Genomic DNA, 14,110 nt, shown 5'->3' with positions numbered 1-14,110 from the left:
GTCTCAGACGGTTGGGCGGTCGGGGACGGGTTCGATAACGGATCGATAACGGGTCCGGGGCGGGGAATGCGCCGCTAAGATTTAGTGGACTCCACTTATCGTCTCATGTTGACTTTAAACCCGGTCGCAATGACGCCAACCTTGGCAGGACTTTTTGGCCAAGCCGCTTGGCAGGTCCAGGCCACCCAATCGCTTCCCGGCTGGCCAGATGCGGATGGGGAAGCGTGGAGCGGCAGGTGCTCGGATGTGACGGCACTGGCTGGCTTGACCATGACGTCACAGCCTCAGGTCCACGGTACAAAACGGATTGCGTCCGCATTTGAAGCGTCTTTTTCTACACATTGCGATTGCTGGGCTTTTTTTTGTTTTTGTTTTTTTAGCGTTTTGGCCAGATTATTCTATTTCTTTTGTTTATTTCGTTGTTGGTTCGTCGTCTTCGCCAGCTATGGTCTTTTGTTGAAGGACCCTCATCCCCGCCTGATCCGGGGACCTTTCCTACGGCGAGCGGTAATGATGACGGGATTCTGATGCTACTATACTACCTATACTATGGTTACACTTAAAATACTGTTGTCTGTGTGATTCGACGAGACTACAGTCACAACACCCTACGAGACACGATACGAAAGGAACGGTATTGAGACGACACAAAAACGGCAGAAAGGGGTCTCGGCGGGAGCCAACGGAGCCAAGATCTCAAGCTGGGAGCTGAGAAGCGAAAAGCCAGGGACCAGTCAGCAAGCAGCCAGCTCATTGGCTTGGACTGGGGTTGATCGGTGAGATCGGCAAAAGGGGGTCATGGGCGCCAAGGTGCTCGGCCGATTGCCTTTCCCTGGAGGCTACGACTCGCAACTCCCTTTGTTTTTTTTCCAAGAGGACATTCCAAATTGCAGTCGCACGGGAGATGCGCAAATGGTTCGTGGAAGGACCCTGAGGTGTCAAAACCTCACGATATAGCAGATGGATGAGGAAACTGAAGGGCTTGATGGTGGCCGTGCGTTGAACACGTTGAATCATTCTGAATCAGCATTCCCTCAGCGACTGGACCCGCCAGATGACCCGAAGTGGGTTGCCCTCAGAGCGGGGACCAACAGTGTCGTCATTGTAGCTTTCTGGTGAGGTACAACATATCGCCGTGCTCACCCGACCCGACCCTTGACCCCTTTTCCCGCCATGGTCGATTTTGTTCGATTGCTAATAGCGGATTTTGGGTATTCGATTTCTGATCAGGCACCGAAATTTGAATTGTGTTTTCATGAGGCATTGCTCGGTATTTGTTGACATATCTCAACACACAAGTGTTTACAACTGAACACAAGAGTACAGGCGTGAAAAGGAAGGCGCACGAGGCGCACGACCATGGATTTATGCAGTGTCACTCATGATCGGACTCGCAAAGCAATCAGGAAATTTGGAAGACCATCACTCTAATCAGTTCTAGACCTCTGTCGATCTGGCCGGCTCTGTCGGACATAGTTCAGCCATCAACAAGGAAGCCGAAGGGCAAGTCAGCGGACAGTCATCAGTCAGCACCAATGCACCTTGGGGCACCACCTCTTTTCCATCAAGGTGCTCATCTTCAGAATGAGGCCATCATAAGCAAGATGGTGGTATTGCTTCGTCGGAATCGGAGTGTTCCCAAATGTCCCCATTCCCCTGCCATTCCCATATAAGCCGGACGCTAAAGTTCTCTCGAAGGAGACGGAGCCGGCGACACGGCCCCAGGAGGAAGGTCGCATGATCGTGGGAATTGCCAGAATCGATGATGAGATATGACCATCCCAGAGGGATCCTACAGAGCTTGTTTCTTCCATCCAGACCATGTGCATGTCCGGCGCATTGCAGTGTCTTTGAATGTTCAGGCTTGTCTCCCTCTTGGCATCATGAAGTTTGCCCACTTGCCGGCCGGTAGTCCAGCTGCCCCCTTGTTTGTGCTCTTGTCTATAACATGTTATTACGTTTCTGGCGCCAAACACGAAGGACAAAAGAAGGCAGAAAGCAGAGTTGAGCTCAAGGTACGTGAGTCGAACGGCAGTTCGCAGATGAGATGCCAGAGGTAGAAATGCCGCCTTTATCCTTCTGAAAGGCCCAAAGTGCTACAAAGTGATAAGAGATCGCCGGGCTGTGAAAATGTCACTGTCATAAGGGTTCACTAATAACAGACCCGACACTTTCCTTTCCCAGGCAGCTGCCAAAGCTAGCCAGAGCATCGAGGAGCAAAAGCACCGGAACATACACCAGGCCATGGATTGGCTATTGGGGACGATCTGGCGTCTTGACACAGTGGTCGAAGATGGTCAAAAAATGTTCTAGCCTTCAGTATGAGATACCACCCACTGTCCAGTTCGTCGCCCAGTGAACTGTGTCACTAAAGTCTCACTGTGAGCTTTGCGCAAGTGAGCGCGGCGTGGTGAGGTGCTCGGAGCTCCACCGTTGACTCCCCCGGGCCCTCACAGCAGTCCCCACAGATCTTATCCGCCGCGCTACTGTAAAACCGGCCGGTCAGGGGACTTTTCCGCTGGCGAGGTCGCCGGGCCGCACTTTGTCAGAGAAGGTGCACCCGACCCGACTGGCCGCCTACATAGAAGGAGTGGCCATGGAGCAAAAGTCAAGAAGACAGGTGCGACTGAGAGAAAGAGAGAAAGATAGAGGGAAATATCGGAGGAGAGTGACTTCCGTTTGAAAGCTGGCCAAGTGAATGACTCTTAAAATCCAATCACGTTTCGCGCCTGGACACAGAGGTGCCTGCCTATCTCGACCTCCACGGACAGCTCCTTCCCGCGTTCTCCCAGCAGAATGGACGGCGCGGCGGGACCACCTTGTGCACCGCAGCGATAAGGCCAACCAACGCCAGGCACCGCCCGAGCTCTTTCCTCTGAACCCGCAAACCCGCAGCCCGACCAGACCCAAAATTCTACGGCTGGGCCCAGAATCCCTCTCGACTTTCCAGCGGACAGACCGCACTGGACTTTTTCATCTTGCCCTCTCATTCCTTCTTCGTCTTCGGTTTCGTGTTCCCGTTTCTCCATCCAGCCCCTGCCTGATCACAACCCTCCATCCGTCAACCACCACCCCGTTCGGGCAGTTCACGGTCCACACAGAGTTCACAGTTCACTGCTCACCTCACCACTGTTTGGCTCGGCGCTGCTCCTACCTGCTACACCACTGCACCCCAGCCTTCTCTCCTCGCTTGTCTTCTCCCCGAGGCTACCACCTTACCACCACATCCTCCCTCCCTCATCCTGGGTTGCTGCTCGGTACCTTACTAAACAGATCCGCTGATCGGCATTGACACGTCGGCCCCCCAGTCCGTCGTTCCTTCGTCTACCACTCCCGCACGCCTGCGCACCTAATCACCGCGAGAATTTTTAAACTTTCTTCTCTGACCAGCGCAAGATCGCACCGGCGGCCTCACCATCACGGCAACAGCACCCACCCGCACGGCATACACATCGCATCGCATCCCCGTCATCTTGCTACCTGCATCCACGCCTACCGCTACAAATCGCACACGCACGCACACCCCTCACACAGAAACACCCCGTCGACCGATGACACGAGATCCCCGATACAAGGCTTAGAACAATGGCGAGTCCGGTGGGGGAGGATAACTGGGTCGACTTTGTCGACCATCAACTGCGTGGCGCTACCGACCTCGAAAGTCGCGTCAAGGTCATCGAGACCTTCCGCCGCGCCGTCCAAGCCGAGCCCGGCAGCCTCAAAGTATGGATGGCTTACTGCGAATACTTCTGGTCTCTCTATTCCGACTGCCAGCCCGGTAGCGACGCTGGCTGGCCCATCGAGGAGCAGCACGTCGGCCGCGAGACCTTCACCCTAGACCATGCCCTCAACCTCTGGCAGGAGGGTTATGAGGCTGTTCAGTACCGCCTCTCCGACAGCCACCAGCTCTGGAATCGCTGGGTCTCCCTCGAGATGGAGCTGCTTGCCCGGACCGCTACCGAGGCTGGCGTCCGCCGCATCACCCATCTCTACAAGAATAGGCTGGCAGTACCCCACGCCACCTGGGATAACACGTCGCAGATGTATTCTAGCTTTCTGTCCGAGTACAACCGCGCCAACTACGAGTCCGAGATGCTGCACGTCACCGCTAACGCCAGAGACGCCAAGCGACTGTACGAGTTGCGCGACCCCTGGGAAATGAAGCTCAACCATGCCCAGAAGGCCGGCGATATTCAGGGCATGAAGGCCATCATGGCTGAGTACATCGACTGGGAGATTAGGCAGGCCAAATCCAAAAAGGATCACCATACCTTGACAAACATCCACATTTGCCTTGGTCTGTTTTCGCGTGCTCTTACCGGCATCATGTCCGCGGATGAAGCGACCTGGCTCAACTTCTTGGTTTTCGTCTCAACATGGCACTCTGACATCAAGCTGGGTCGCGTAAAGATCCCCTCGGTCATCCTGCCTAATATGCTGGACGTCCTCCAGCGCGCTGTGCACCACGTTCCCTGGTCCGGCACTGTCTGGGCCCGCTACATCCTGGCTGCCGAGGAAGCTGGCCTAGGCTTCACTGACATTGAGCGCATCAAGCACGCAGCCACGAGCTGTGCCCAGCTCGATCGCGACGGCATGGGTGGAGTTCTGGAAATGTACTCGGCCTGGTGTGGCTACCTCAAGCGCACCGCTATGAATCCCAACGCGAGCGAAGAAGCCGTTGACCTTGCCGAGGTCGGCCTCCCGTCCGCTCTGGAAGACGTTCGACATTGGGGCAAGCGACGGTACGGTGATGCTTACGAGGGCGATCCCAACTTCAGGTTAGAAAAGATTTTGATTCAGTTTCTGACCGAGAAGAAGGATGACATTGACGAGGCACGCGGCGTATGGGAGCAAATGGCTGTGATTCCGCTACATGCCAACAGCTACGATTTCTGGCTGGCTTGGTTCCTCTGGGAAATGCTGGTGTTCGCTTCCACTAAGAGCAAGAATCGGAGCCCTACACCTGCCACCGTGGCCCAGGGTTTGCGGGTCCCCTCTTTCGCCACCCGTGTCTTCATTAAGGCTCTCAAGGTACGAACGCTGGACTGGCCCGAGAGGATTATGGATGTTTATCTTCAGCATTGCAACGACTACGAGCTGGCCGAAACTCTACGCGAAGCCCAGGACACCATCTACAAGACGAGAAAGGGTGTTGCTAGGCGTCGTGAGAGAGAGGCTGCTCAAGCACACGCGGCGGCACAAGCTCAGGCCCAGGCCGCGTACGCAGCACAGGCCCAGCACCAACCGCAGCAACATCAACAACAACAACAACAACAACAACAACAACAACAACAACAACAACAACAACAACAACAACAACAACAACAACAACAACAACAACAACAACAACAACAACAACAGCAACGGCAATATCAACAGCAGCAGACCCACGATCACCCGATGACAGATGCCCCGCAAACCGGCACATCACCAGGCTCCAAGAGGAAGCGTGAGGATGGTCCTGTGGATGAGGCTGACGATGGTGCCAAGCGGGCAAAGAGCGAAACTGTTATGGGTGCCGCTGAGCTCAAGCGTGACAGGGAGAACACGTCGGTCTTTATTCGCAATCTCCCCGCAGACATTACCCAAACCAAGCTACGACAGTTTTTCCGCGAATACGGTCACATCAACAATATCGACCTTCAAAAGAACGAAGGTGCCCCGGCTGTGGCGCTAATCGAGTTCAGGTCGCCAGAAGATGCTCGGACAGCTTTGCTTCGCGATGGGAAATACCTCGGCGAGTCGGTTATCCAGGTCAGCCCGGCAACCGACTGCACCCTATTCGTTACGAACTACCCGCCCGAGGCAGACGAGCAGTATATCCGCGATCTTTTCAAGCATTGTGGTGACATTCACAGTATCCGTTTCCCCAGTCTTAAGTACAACACCAAACGCCGTTTCTGCTACGTATCCTTCCGCGACCGATCCTTTGCAGCCGCGGCCACTCAGCTTGACGGCAAGCCTTTAGAAGGAGGAAAGTACAAGTTGCAAGCCAAGTTCTCCGATCCAGGCCATAGGCAAGTGCGCCAAGGAGCTCAGGCCGAAGATCGCGAACTCCACGTGATGAACCTACCTCGTGCGGCAAGCGAAGACGACGTCGAGGGTCTCTTCGAAAAAGCCGGCAAGGTCGTCAGCGTCCGCCTGACGCGTAACATGGGAGGCGTCAGCACCGGCACCGCATTTGTGGTGATGGAAACCAAGGAACAGGCTGCCAAGGCGATTGAGATACTGGATAAGGTGATCTTTGGCAACCATCCCCTCAAGGTGGAGGTGTCAAAGCCGCCCACGCGCAAAACCACCGCTACGAGTCGAGCTGACGGTGAAGCCGAAGGTTCGCCCGAGTCTGGCGCCTCCGGGTCGGGATCTAGTCACGTGTCGGGGCCTGATATTGCCGCCCGTACGATCGCCATTCTTGGCATTCCCGACACGATGAACGACGCGCGCGTGCGCTCCATTGTTGCACCTATCGGTTCGATCAACAAACTCGTTCTTCACCCACAGCACGGCGGCGCTGTCGTCGAGTTCGCCGATGCGGCGACGGCTGGCAAGGCATCTTTGGTCATCAATAGCACCGAGATCGAGGGTGGTAAGAAGCTGCGCGTCGGAACTGTCGGGCAGCTGTTCAAGGAGAAGGCCGAGAAGAGGATAGATAGGATCGATTTGCCGCATCAGCAACTGCAGAAGAAGCAGGATGGCGCTAAAGCCAGCAAGAAGGTGAAGACCGCTGCTGAGTTGATGCCACCACCGCCGCCCATTAGGAGACCGCCTGTGTTGGGTAAGGCGGGGGCTAAGAGGGGACTCGGGTTCGTGGTTCCTGTCAGCAAGGCGCAGAAGGAACAGAACGCTGCTGCTGCGGCGAAGGAGGGCTCAGAGAAGGTCAACGGCACCGGGCCATCTTCATCCGCTGCAGGTCCTGCCGCGCCGGCACCACCGGTTGCTCAGAAAAGCAACGCCGATTTTAAGAAGATGTTCTTGGAGGGCAAGAAGTGAAGGAGATGGGAGGGGATGGGATGAACGCAAGTACACAACCAGGCAACAAGCAATAGCAACACAAAAAAGGGGACGGACCACAGGCACAAGCAACGAAGACGCCTTGTTGGATCCACGGGGTTGAAACGGTCACGGCCATGGGTACGGTATGCATATTACAATATGGGTCAAGGCTCAGTGGGGTATATTAGGTTGGGTTGGGTTGGGTTGCAACCTGCATGGAGCATGAGCATGAATGAGCATGAGCATGGGCATGGGAATGAAGGTTGTTGTTCTAAAGCATTCCGCATGAGACTACATATTGATAGTTTGGGGTTTGCCTGAAAAGTTCTTAGGAGGATTGAGAGGATGGGCGGGGTAAGAGGTTGTTGTCGTTAGTGTATGATACCATGATTTGAGGAGAGATGAGAGATTTTTCACAATGGATGAGGATTTAACAGAAAGAGGGAGATGTGATCATGAGGTAATGTGGGCGGGGGGATATGATTGAGATGGATGATCATTAGAGAGTTTGTGAAGAGGGACGGGTCTAGAACGGACATGGGGTGAATTTGTTAGCTACTACGCTTGTTTCATGTACGTTCGCCATTGCTGATCATGGTTTAGGCTGTTACTAGTCGTTTAGAAATTGTGGTGGCCGAGTGGTTACGGATCCTTGGAAAGATGAATCTATACCCCATTTCTTCTTGTCGCAACACTAGATGAGATGGTCTTTAAGTCACGCAGGTGAGATGATAATGACGACGACAGTATTGATGGAAGCCGCAACCGGTTTAAGTGAGCTTGAGCTGGAGCGTGGTGTAGGTTGATGCCAAAGAAGGCAACATGGCGGGAAGGAGCCTAGCGATAGTATAGGAAGGAAGGGGGCACCCTCATCAAAAGAACCAGGGCAACGACTGCCCGACTGGAACCATGGTTGGGGATCAACGGATTCATTTTTTAGGTATAAAACACATTCCATCTGCTGGCTGGCCTTGGAAGTACACTTTTATCTCTTCACTTGGATCATCAGTCACTTTCTACCCAATTAACTGGACCTTTGTTTCGCTTTCATTTCGTTCCATATAGTTTGGCCTAGACGAGGAAGAAATCCTGTTTCTCCTCCCTGAAGGTAATCTCTCCATCCATGATGCCGTCGCAATAGGCATCCCCAACGTAAGTAAAGGTGTCTTTCTCTGCTGTTGGTCTTAGGACGAAGGGAATCCTTGCTCCCGGGAAAACGACGAGGACGTCCCCAGGTTGGATCTGGGAGGGCCCCATTCCCAAGTAGCCTTTCTTTGTGATGTATAGGCACTTTTTGGCCATGTATACGAGAGCTCCGTCGTAGTGTTTCCCTCCATCTGGCCCTAGAGCACTTGCCACCCATTTCCTTGTCTTGTCCTTTTTATCTTCATCCATACCATCCATCCAGTTGGGCGCAGCCATGTCGATGCCCATGGCTTGGTATTCCTTCAAAGTACGTCTCCATTTGTGATATTCAAGACCAAAATCGTCCTTTGCCCTGTGTTCACCCAAGCTCTGCCAATCAAGCACCATGTCTCCAACGGGTACACGCCAAATTGCCTCCTCCCGTCGCCTGGGCGTCTCGTATATGAGTTGGTCGTTCTTCTCCTTGGAAAGCTCCCAGAATCTGTCCAAGTTCTCAAAGAACTCAAGAGTCTCGTGCAGCCGCGGCTTCGTGGAGAAGGACTCCTGGTATGCGACAACACCCACCTCTTCTATGGCATCAACGTGATATCCTCGCAGACCAAATATCTCATTGGTCGTAGTTGACACCGTATCAGCTGAGTGATGAGGCCCACATGCCCTGAACACATCCCTATCGGTTCCCGGATTCTCATCCTTGGGGTTGGTGTCGTCTTCGTCGTCGTCGTCGTCGAGATCGGAATAAAAGGGGGCTTGCAAGCCAGACCTCCAATCCGGTACCCACGATGGTAGTTGCTCATCACTCCCATCGTCGAGGACTGTTTTGGGAAATTGCGAATATGAGAGAATCTCGACGGGAAACCTATCCTTTGTCTTTCCGATAATGGCTTTTGCGACATCCGTCAAGATTTGCGCAGTTTTTGCTTGGCTGGAGTAACTAGGTTTGATCACCAGCACGTCAACATCCACCGCCACACCCAGCAAGGCATAAATACGATCTCTGTACAGCTTCGCCTCCCTGCATGAATGTACGTTTGCGTACATATCAACGAGCAGCCCAAACAGATTGTCGCCTCCCTGTCCTTCCCTTACCTGCTGGAGCCTACAATGACGACCGCTGAAAGACTGAGTCAACAGATGCATCAAGCTGCTCAGGCCATGGACCGTCTCTCTCGCCATTTTGACTCCCGCTATTTCGGAATCGGTGCTGAGGGTGCTCACGCCGTCCCAATCCGGCATGTAGCCACCTTTGCGCTCAAACTCTCGTATGGCGTAAATCATACAGATCGCAATCGCCCCAAGGATGTCGTAGTCTACCGGCGGCTTCGCTCCACACACAAAGACAGTGTCGGCGCAGAGACAGGCCTCCTGCACGACCCACACCCGTGTGAACCATGGGCGTCGAAACAGAGCTTGCAACTCTCCCGACGCCCATAAGCGAACAATTCTCGTTCCGCCGTCCTCCACAACTTCCGCGAGGGTCTTTCCAATGCTCGAATTGGCTTCGTTCGTCGCGCAGGTCACTGCGGCTCCGTCCAACGCTTCTGTACCGGTGACGCCCACTTGCAGGTCAACCCCAAGCCCAACCTTACCGCGATCACCGGCAGCAATACAATCGCCCGGATCATCAATGACCTGACCACTTCCACCGGTAGTACCTACCCCGACACCAGTCACATCCACCTCCTTGCCCATCTTCTTTTCACTCCCCCCGTCAATCTTCTTCCCAATCTCTTCATCCTCCTCCTTTCCCTTTTCCAAATCGCCGTTTCCCCCCTCTCCCACTTCCTTCTGACCACCACCACCACCACCGCTTATACCACCCTCGCAAAACCCCGCCAACAACTCGTCCACCCTCGCCGCATCGCCCAAGCCTACCCCAACGCTCTCAAACTCCCTCCCAAGCTCCGCGAACGCATCCATCACTTCATCCGACCCGTCCGCTACCGGACCCAACCAGACCAACACCTGCTCGGCGCGTGAGTAGACCTGGCTCATGAGCCCGACTTGCATGGCTTTCTCGTGCGAGTCGGATTGGGCGATGCAGAGCTGGTCGATCCAGAGGGCTAGGGGGGTCCCGGGGGAGGGGGACTCGGGGGAGGGAGAAGAAGAGTGGTAAATAGCTCGTAAATGACGAAGACACGTATCTAGCGAGGCAGTAATACGGATTATACACCTTTTTGTCGTCGTCGTCGTCGTTGATGTTTGAGTTTTTTCCTCTCCTCCATTGTCTCCGCTGGGAGAAGAAACTTCGATGACGCTTGTTGTGGCGCCGACATTGCTGGTGTCGTTGGAGTCGATGGAGTCGTTGGAGTCAATGTAGATGAGATGCGTCTTGTCGTCGCTACCCCAGGCGTAGGATAGGGCTTTGAAAGGAGCGGGTGAGGAAATGGGCGTGTTGTAGAGGCGGCAGTGGAGCGGGGAGGAGAAGTCTGCCGAGGGGAAGAGTTCGAGAAGACGGATTTCGGTCGCGGGGGTGTTGAGGGGGATGGTGGTGTAGGAGAGCTCGGGGTGGGTTGGGTGTGATGGCTGTGATGGTGGTGGTGATGGCTGTGATGGTGGTGGTGATGGCTGTGATGGTGATGGTGATAGTGGTGAGGCGGGTTGATTGTCTTCCATTTTGGGGTTTTGGTCTTTTTGCTAGGTAGCTTTGGGCTGTTTATTGGAAGAAAGGTAGTAGAGATTAACTTGGGAACTCGTGTTTTGAGTGGCTGAGCTAAGCTTTTGACGGTTGAAGAGTTGATACCAATTACTTCATGAGATGTTTTGTGATGAAAAAGATTAAAGTTCAGACAGGGGTGGGATGAAGCCGAGCTCCGGTAAGCACGAGGTACCATTGCAAAAATAGCTTGTGGATTTGGAGCTTCCCAGCGGCTCAAGTGGATAATATACGCCGAAGCTGAATTAGCCTGATATTAATGAGGTACCTGAACCTCTGTTTCGTAGCGTTATCCTTCCTCCTCGAATGTAGCAGCAGCATCAGCTCAGTGAAGTGAAGGCGAGGAGAGTATTGGTGCCTCTGGCTGGATTGTTGACCTCTCGGAAGTGAAACCCACACACCCGTTTCTTGGGTAGCACCAGTAGTCTATTGATTCGGGTTAGGGTTATTGCCGGTCTGCTTCACAAACTACGGCTGCGGACGATGAGGACACTCGAAAGTTTGAGCCCTAAATAACAGTCCCACATGGCTATGGAGGTAAGGAATCAACTGTTCCACTCTTATAGATTGAGATAACTATAACAAGAAATGGCCAGTACAGACATGTGGGAAAATACTTGCACACGGATGGAGGAAGGAGTAGTCCTTCTTACCACGCTTTCATCTCCTACTGTGCTGATGTCACCGGAAATCATCGCAAAACACTCCGCTTCGCTTCTCGTAACCCTTATAGGCCATTCACAAATTCTGTTGTACCCACGGAGCAACTTCCCATATTCAAATTCACCTACCTGCTCCGATGTCGCACGGCATCGGCGAAGGCTCCGAAGCGCAGCTGCGCAGACACCGAGTACGAGTTTTGTCTCAGCGGCCCTTTTTACGACACGAGTCGGAAAGGTCTGGACACAGCATATGTGTCTCAAAATAGCTGCCATGTAGACTTCGGCAATTGTTTACCGTAGGCAATAACCATGATGATATTTTACCAATCTAAAGCTTCGATTGAACGAGAGAAAACCACAAGCCAAGAACCATTTAGTTCTTTCCACAACACACATCAACGGTGAACGACACCGATGGACGAACTCAAAACAATCGTAGGAGACATGCTAATATTATGATATCCGTTAACTTCTGGACGGGACTATTATCCGACAGATACAGAACATTAAGCTGATGTATACCAATGTAGGTAAAAATACGGAAACATTAGCCAGGCACCGTGCACGACACATGATGCACCGGGTCCCCTGCATGTAAACCAATGCCGCCAACCTTGTCTGGAATGCCCGTTCCCGGCTCGGCACCCGATATGCTGCCATGACCCCCTTGGCAACTTGACCCTTTCGCCGTTGGTTTGAAAACGAGCATTCCGAAGGTGCCCTGGGCCTGGACACCAGCATCCCTGATATCCAAAGTCGTGATTCGGATCGCGTACCCAATTGCTTCCCTCCTCATTCTCATTCTCGTCCGCGCTTTCTCTGCCCGTTTCCCCAATCCATCCATCCATCCCTTGTCCGTGCGAGAGCGACCTCTTCCCTCCCCGTTCCACCTCTCCTCAGTCCTCACATCAACCCCCCGGATCCGGCTCTTGTTAAGGTAGAGAAACCTAAGCAGGAGGCAGTCCCGCAGGCAAAGTATAGCTGCCCCCAATATCCAAAAGATAGGCCATCGAGTTCCACTCGACGTCGACGCTCTTGATCAGCCACATCTTCTTCTTCTTGTCGTAGACGGCGCCGGCAACGGCGATGCCACGCACGGCCTTCTGGGCGACGCCGAAGGTGGCGGTCCAGATTACTGTGATGTAGTTGCAGTTGAAGGTTGAGAAGGTCACGCGGAGGGGGAGGTTGTCGGGCTGTTTTTTTTGGGGTAAGAAGGGATGGTTAGTTACTTGTGGTAAGAGGGAGATGGGAGATGGGAGGATGGAGTAATGGGGACAGGTAGAAAGGGGAGAAGGGAAGGTTGAGAGTAGGTAAAGAGAGAGGTGAAGGAGAGTTGAACAGAGAAGTAAAGAGGAGATGAATAGAAGTGAAGACACGCTCAGAGACCGACGAAGAAAGAGATGCAAAGAAACATACCGCAACAGTCATATGAGCCACAAACTCCTGCTTATTCGCAAACGTAGGCACCGACCCATCCAATGGCTTCCCAATTAAGATGTTGATGCTGGCGCTCGTGTCCTTGAAGTCGTCCGTGAGGTACTTGGCATCGACCGGGTTCCAGGCGCTGATCATGCGCACGTAGGCATCCCGGAGGGTGTTGGCATCTTCCTCGCAGAGGCACTTGTCGTTGCCACCGTAGGTGCGGGATTCGACGAGGTCGGATTCGGACTGAGGGAGTGCGGCGGCGGAGCTAAGGGCTGTGAAGGCTGTGGCGAGGAGAGTGAGAGATGGGAGAAGATGCATCTTTGCGGTTTTTGGTGAGGGTTGTTTGAGATGGTGGATTAGAACTGAAGAAAGACGGACTTGTGAAGCGGGATGAGCGATAGAAGTTGGTATGGACTGTTGAGACCCGAGGGAGAAAGCCTCACTTATACCTCGATCGATCGATACCTTTCTCATTCTCTTGGGTCTCGGTCCCGGTCCCAGGAGCCAGGGAGGGCTGAGGTCCTCGCCAAGGATCGTCGTACAAAAATACGGGACGGGTGTACCTGACTCCCTTCGGTTTCCTTCCCAACCCAACCCATCGGAACTGCTTCTCCCCCATGGGGTACAATATGGCGGATAATATGGAATACGGAGTACGGGACTCGGTAGTGCTTGCCCCTGGTTTACTGTGTCTTGTGTTTGCTCGGGGTAGGTCATTTTGGTTAGTTCCCAACCACGTCGCCATGGACTTTTGTAAAACTGCACGAGACATAATGCAAATCTGTCAGTCGTCCATCAAGTCAGACTCGCGTCCATTTCTGTCTGTTGTTTGTCGGTCAGTCAAAAGAAGGTTGTAATCCCTCCCGGAATGTCTCTCCTGCGTGCGCTCTCCCCGGACCATTCAGACCAACCGGGTGAATGACAGAGTGTCTCGCCCAATCAAACATGAAGGAAATCAACAAGCAACGACGCCTCTTCGACGCCTCATGAACCATAAATGGGGAGTTTTTTCAACCTAGTGTACCATTCACATCCCTTGCTTACTCGGGCTCGCAGGCAATACATGAGCCTCAGTGCAACTGCAACGCCAAGACAGGAAATAGGTCGTAGTCAATACAGCAAGATGCGCGTTCAGGTCCGATCAGGCCCAGTCAGGTCGTCAGCCTTACGAAGAACAAGAAAACAATATTCCCGGGAATGACTCGGACAAACTTGCACCACCTCCGGG

The 14,110-nt window shown here is 53.5% G+C and overlaps 3 protein-coding genes across 3 annotated transcripts; 1 reads left to right on the top strand and 2 right to left on the bottom strand.

Annotated features, from left to right (window-relative positions):
• The first annotated feature begins 3,488 nt into the window (after positions 1–3,488).
• Positions 3,489–7,686, top strand: SMAC4_05857 (uncharacterized protein). The gene has a single exon (XM_003345652.2). It carries the CDS (start codon positions 3,586–3,588, stop codon positions 6,988–6,990), a length of 3,405 nt encoding a protein of 1,134 aa, XP_003345700.2. The 5' UTR covers positions 3,489–3,585; the 3' UTR covers positions 6,991–7,686.
• Positions 7,687–8,064: 378 nt separating this feature from the next.
• Positions 8,065–10,755, bottom strand: SMAC4_05856 (uncharacterized protein; the record flags this gene model as incomplete). The annotated part of the gene is made up of 2 exons (XM_024655704.2): positions 8,065–8,931; positions 9,243–10,755. The coding sequence occupies 2 exons, from the start codon at positions 10,753–10,755 to the stop codon at positions 8,828–8,830; spliced, it is 1,617 nt and encodes a 538-aa protein (XP_024511550.2). The 3' UTR covers positions 8,065–8,827.
• A 1,111-nt stretch (positions 10,756–11,866) lies between these two features.
• SMAC4_05855 (uncharacterized protein) lies at positions 11,867–13,637 on the bottom strand. The gene is made up of 2 exons (XM_003345650.2): positions 12,874–13,637; positions 11,867–12,650 (listed from the first exon to the last, which is right to left on the bottom strand). Exons 1-2 carry the CDS (start codon positions 13,597–13,599, stop codon positions 12,405–12,407), a joined length of 972 nt encoding a protein of 323 aa, XP_003345698.2. The 5' UTR covers positions 13,600–13,637; the 3' UTR covers positions 11,867–12,404.
• Between the last annotated feature and the right edge of the window lie 473 nt (positions 13,638–14,110).

The sequence above is a fragment of the Sordaria macrospora genome, chromosome 6, assembly GCF_033870435.1.
Source record: "Sordaria macrospora chromosome 6, complete sequence".
NCBI lineage: Eukaryota > Fungi > Ascomycota > Sordariomycetes > Sordariales > Sordariaceae > Sordaria > Sordaria macrospora.
Note: the sequence above shows the minus strand (reverse complement) of the source record. Positions and strands in the feature narration are given on the sequence as shown.

Excerpts from the sequence above, each read along its gene's own strand:
- SMAC4_05857 (XM_003345652.2), top strand. The coding sequence starts at position 3,586 with ATGGCGAGTCCGGTGGGGGAGGATAACTGGGTCGACTTTGTCGACCAT.
- SMAC4_05855 (XM_003345650.2), bottom strand. The coding sequence starts at position 13,599 with ATGACCTACCCCGAGCAAACACAAGACACAGTAAACCAGGGGCAAGCA. Across the intron at positions 12,651-12,873 it reads TGGCTCATATGACTGTTGCG|CCCGACAACCTCCCCCTCCG; the intron begins GTATGTTTCTTT and ends CAAAAAAAACAG.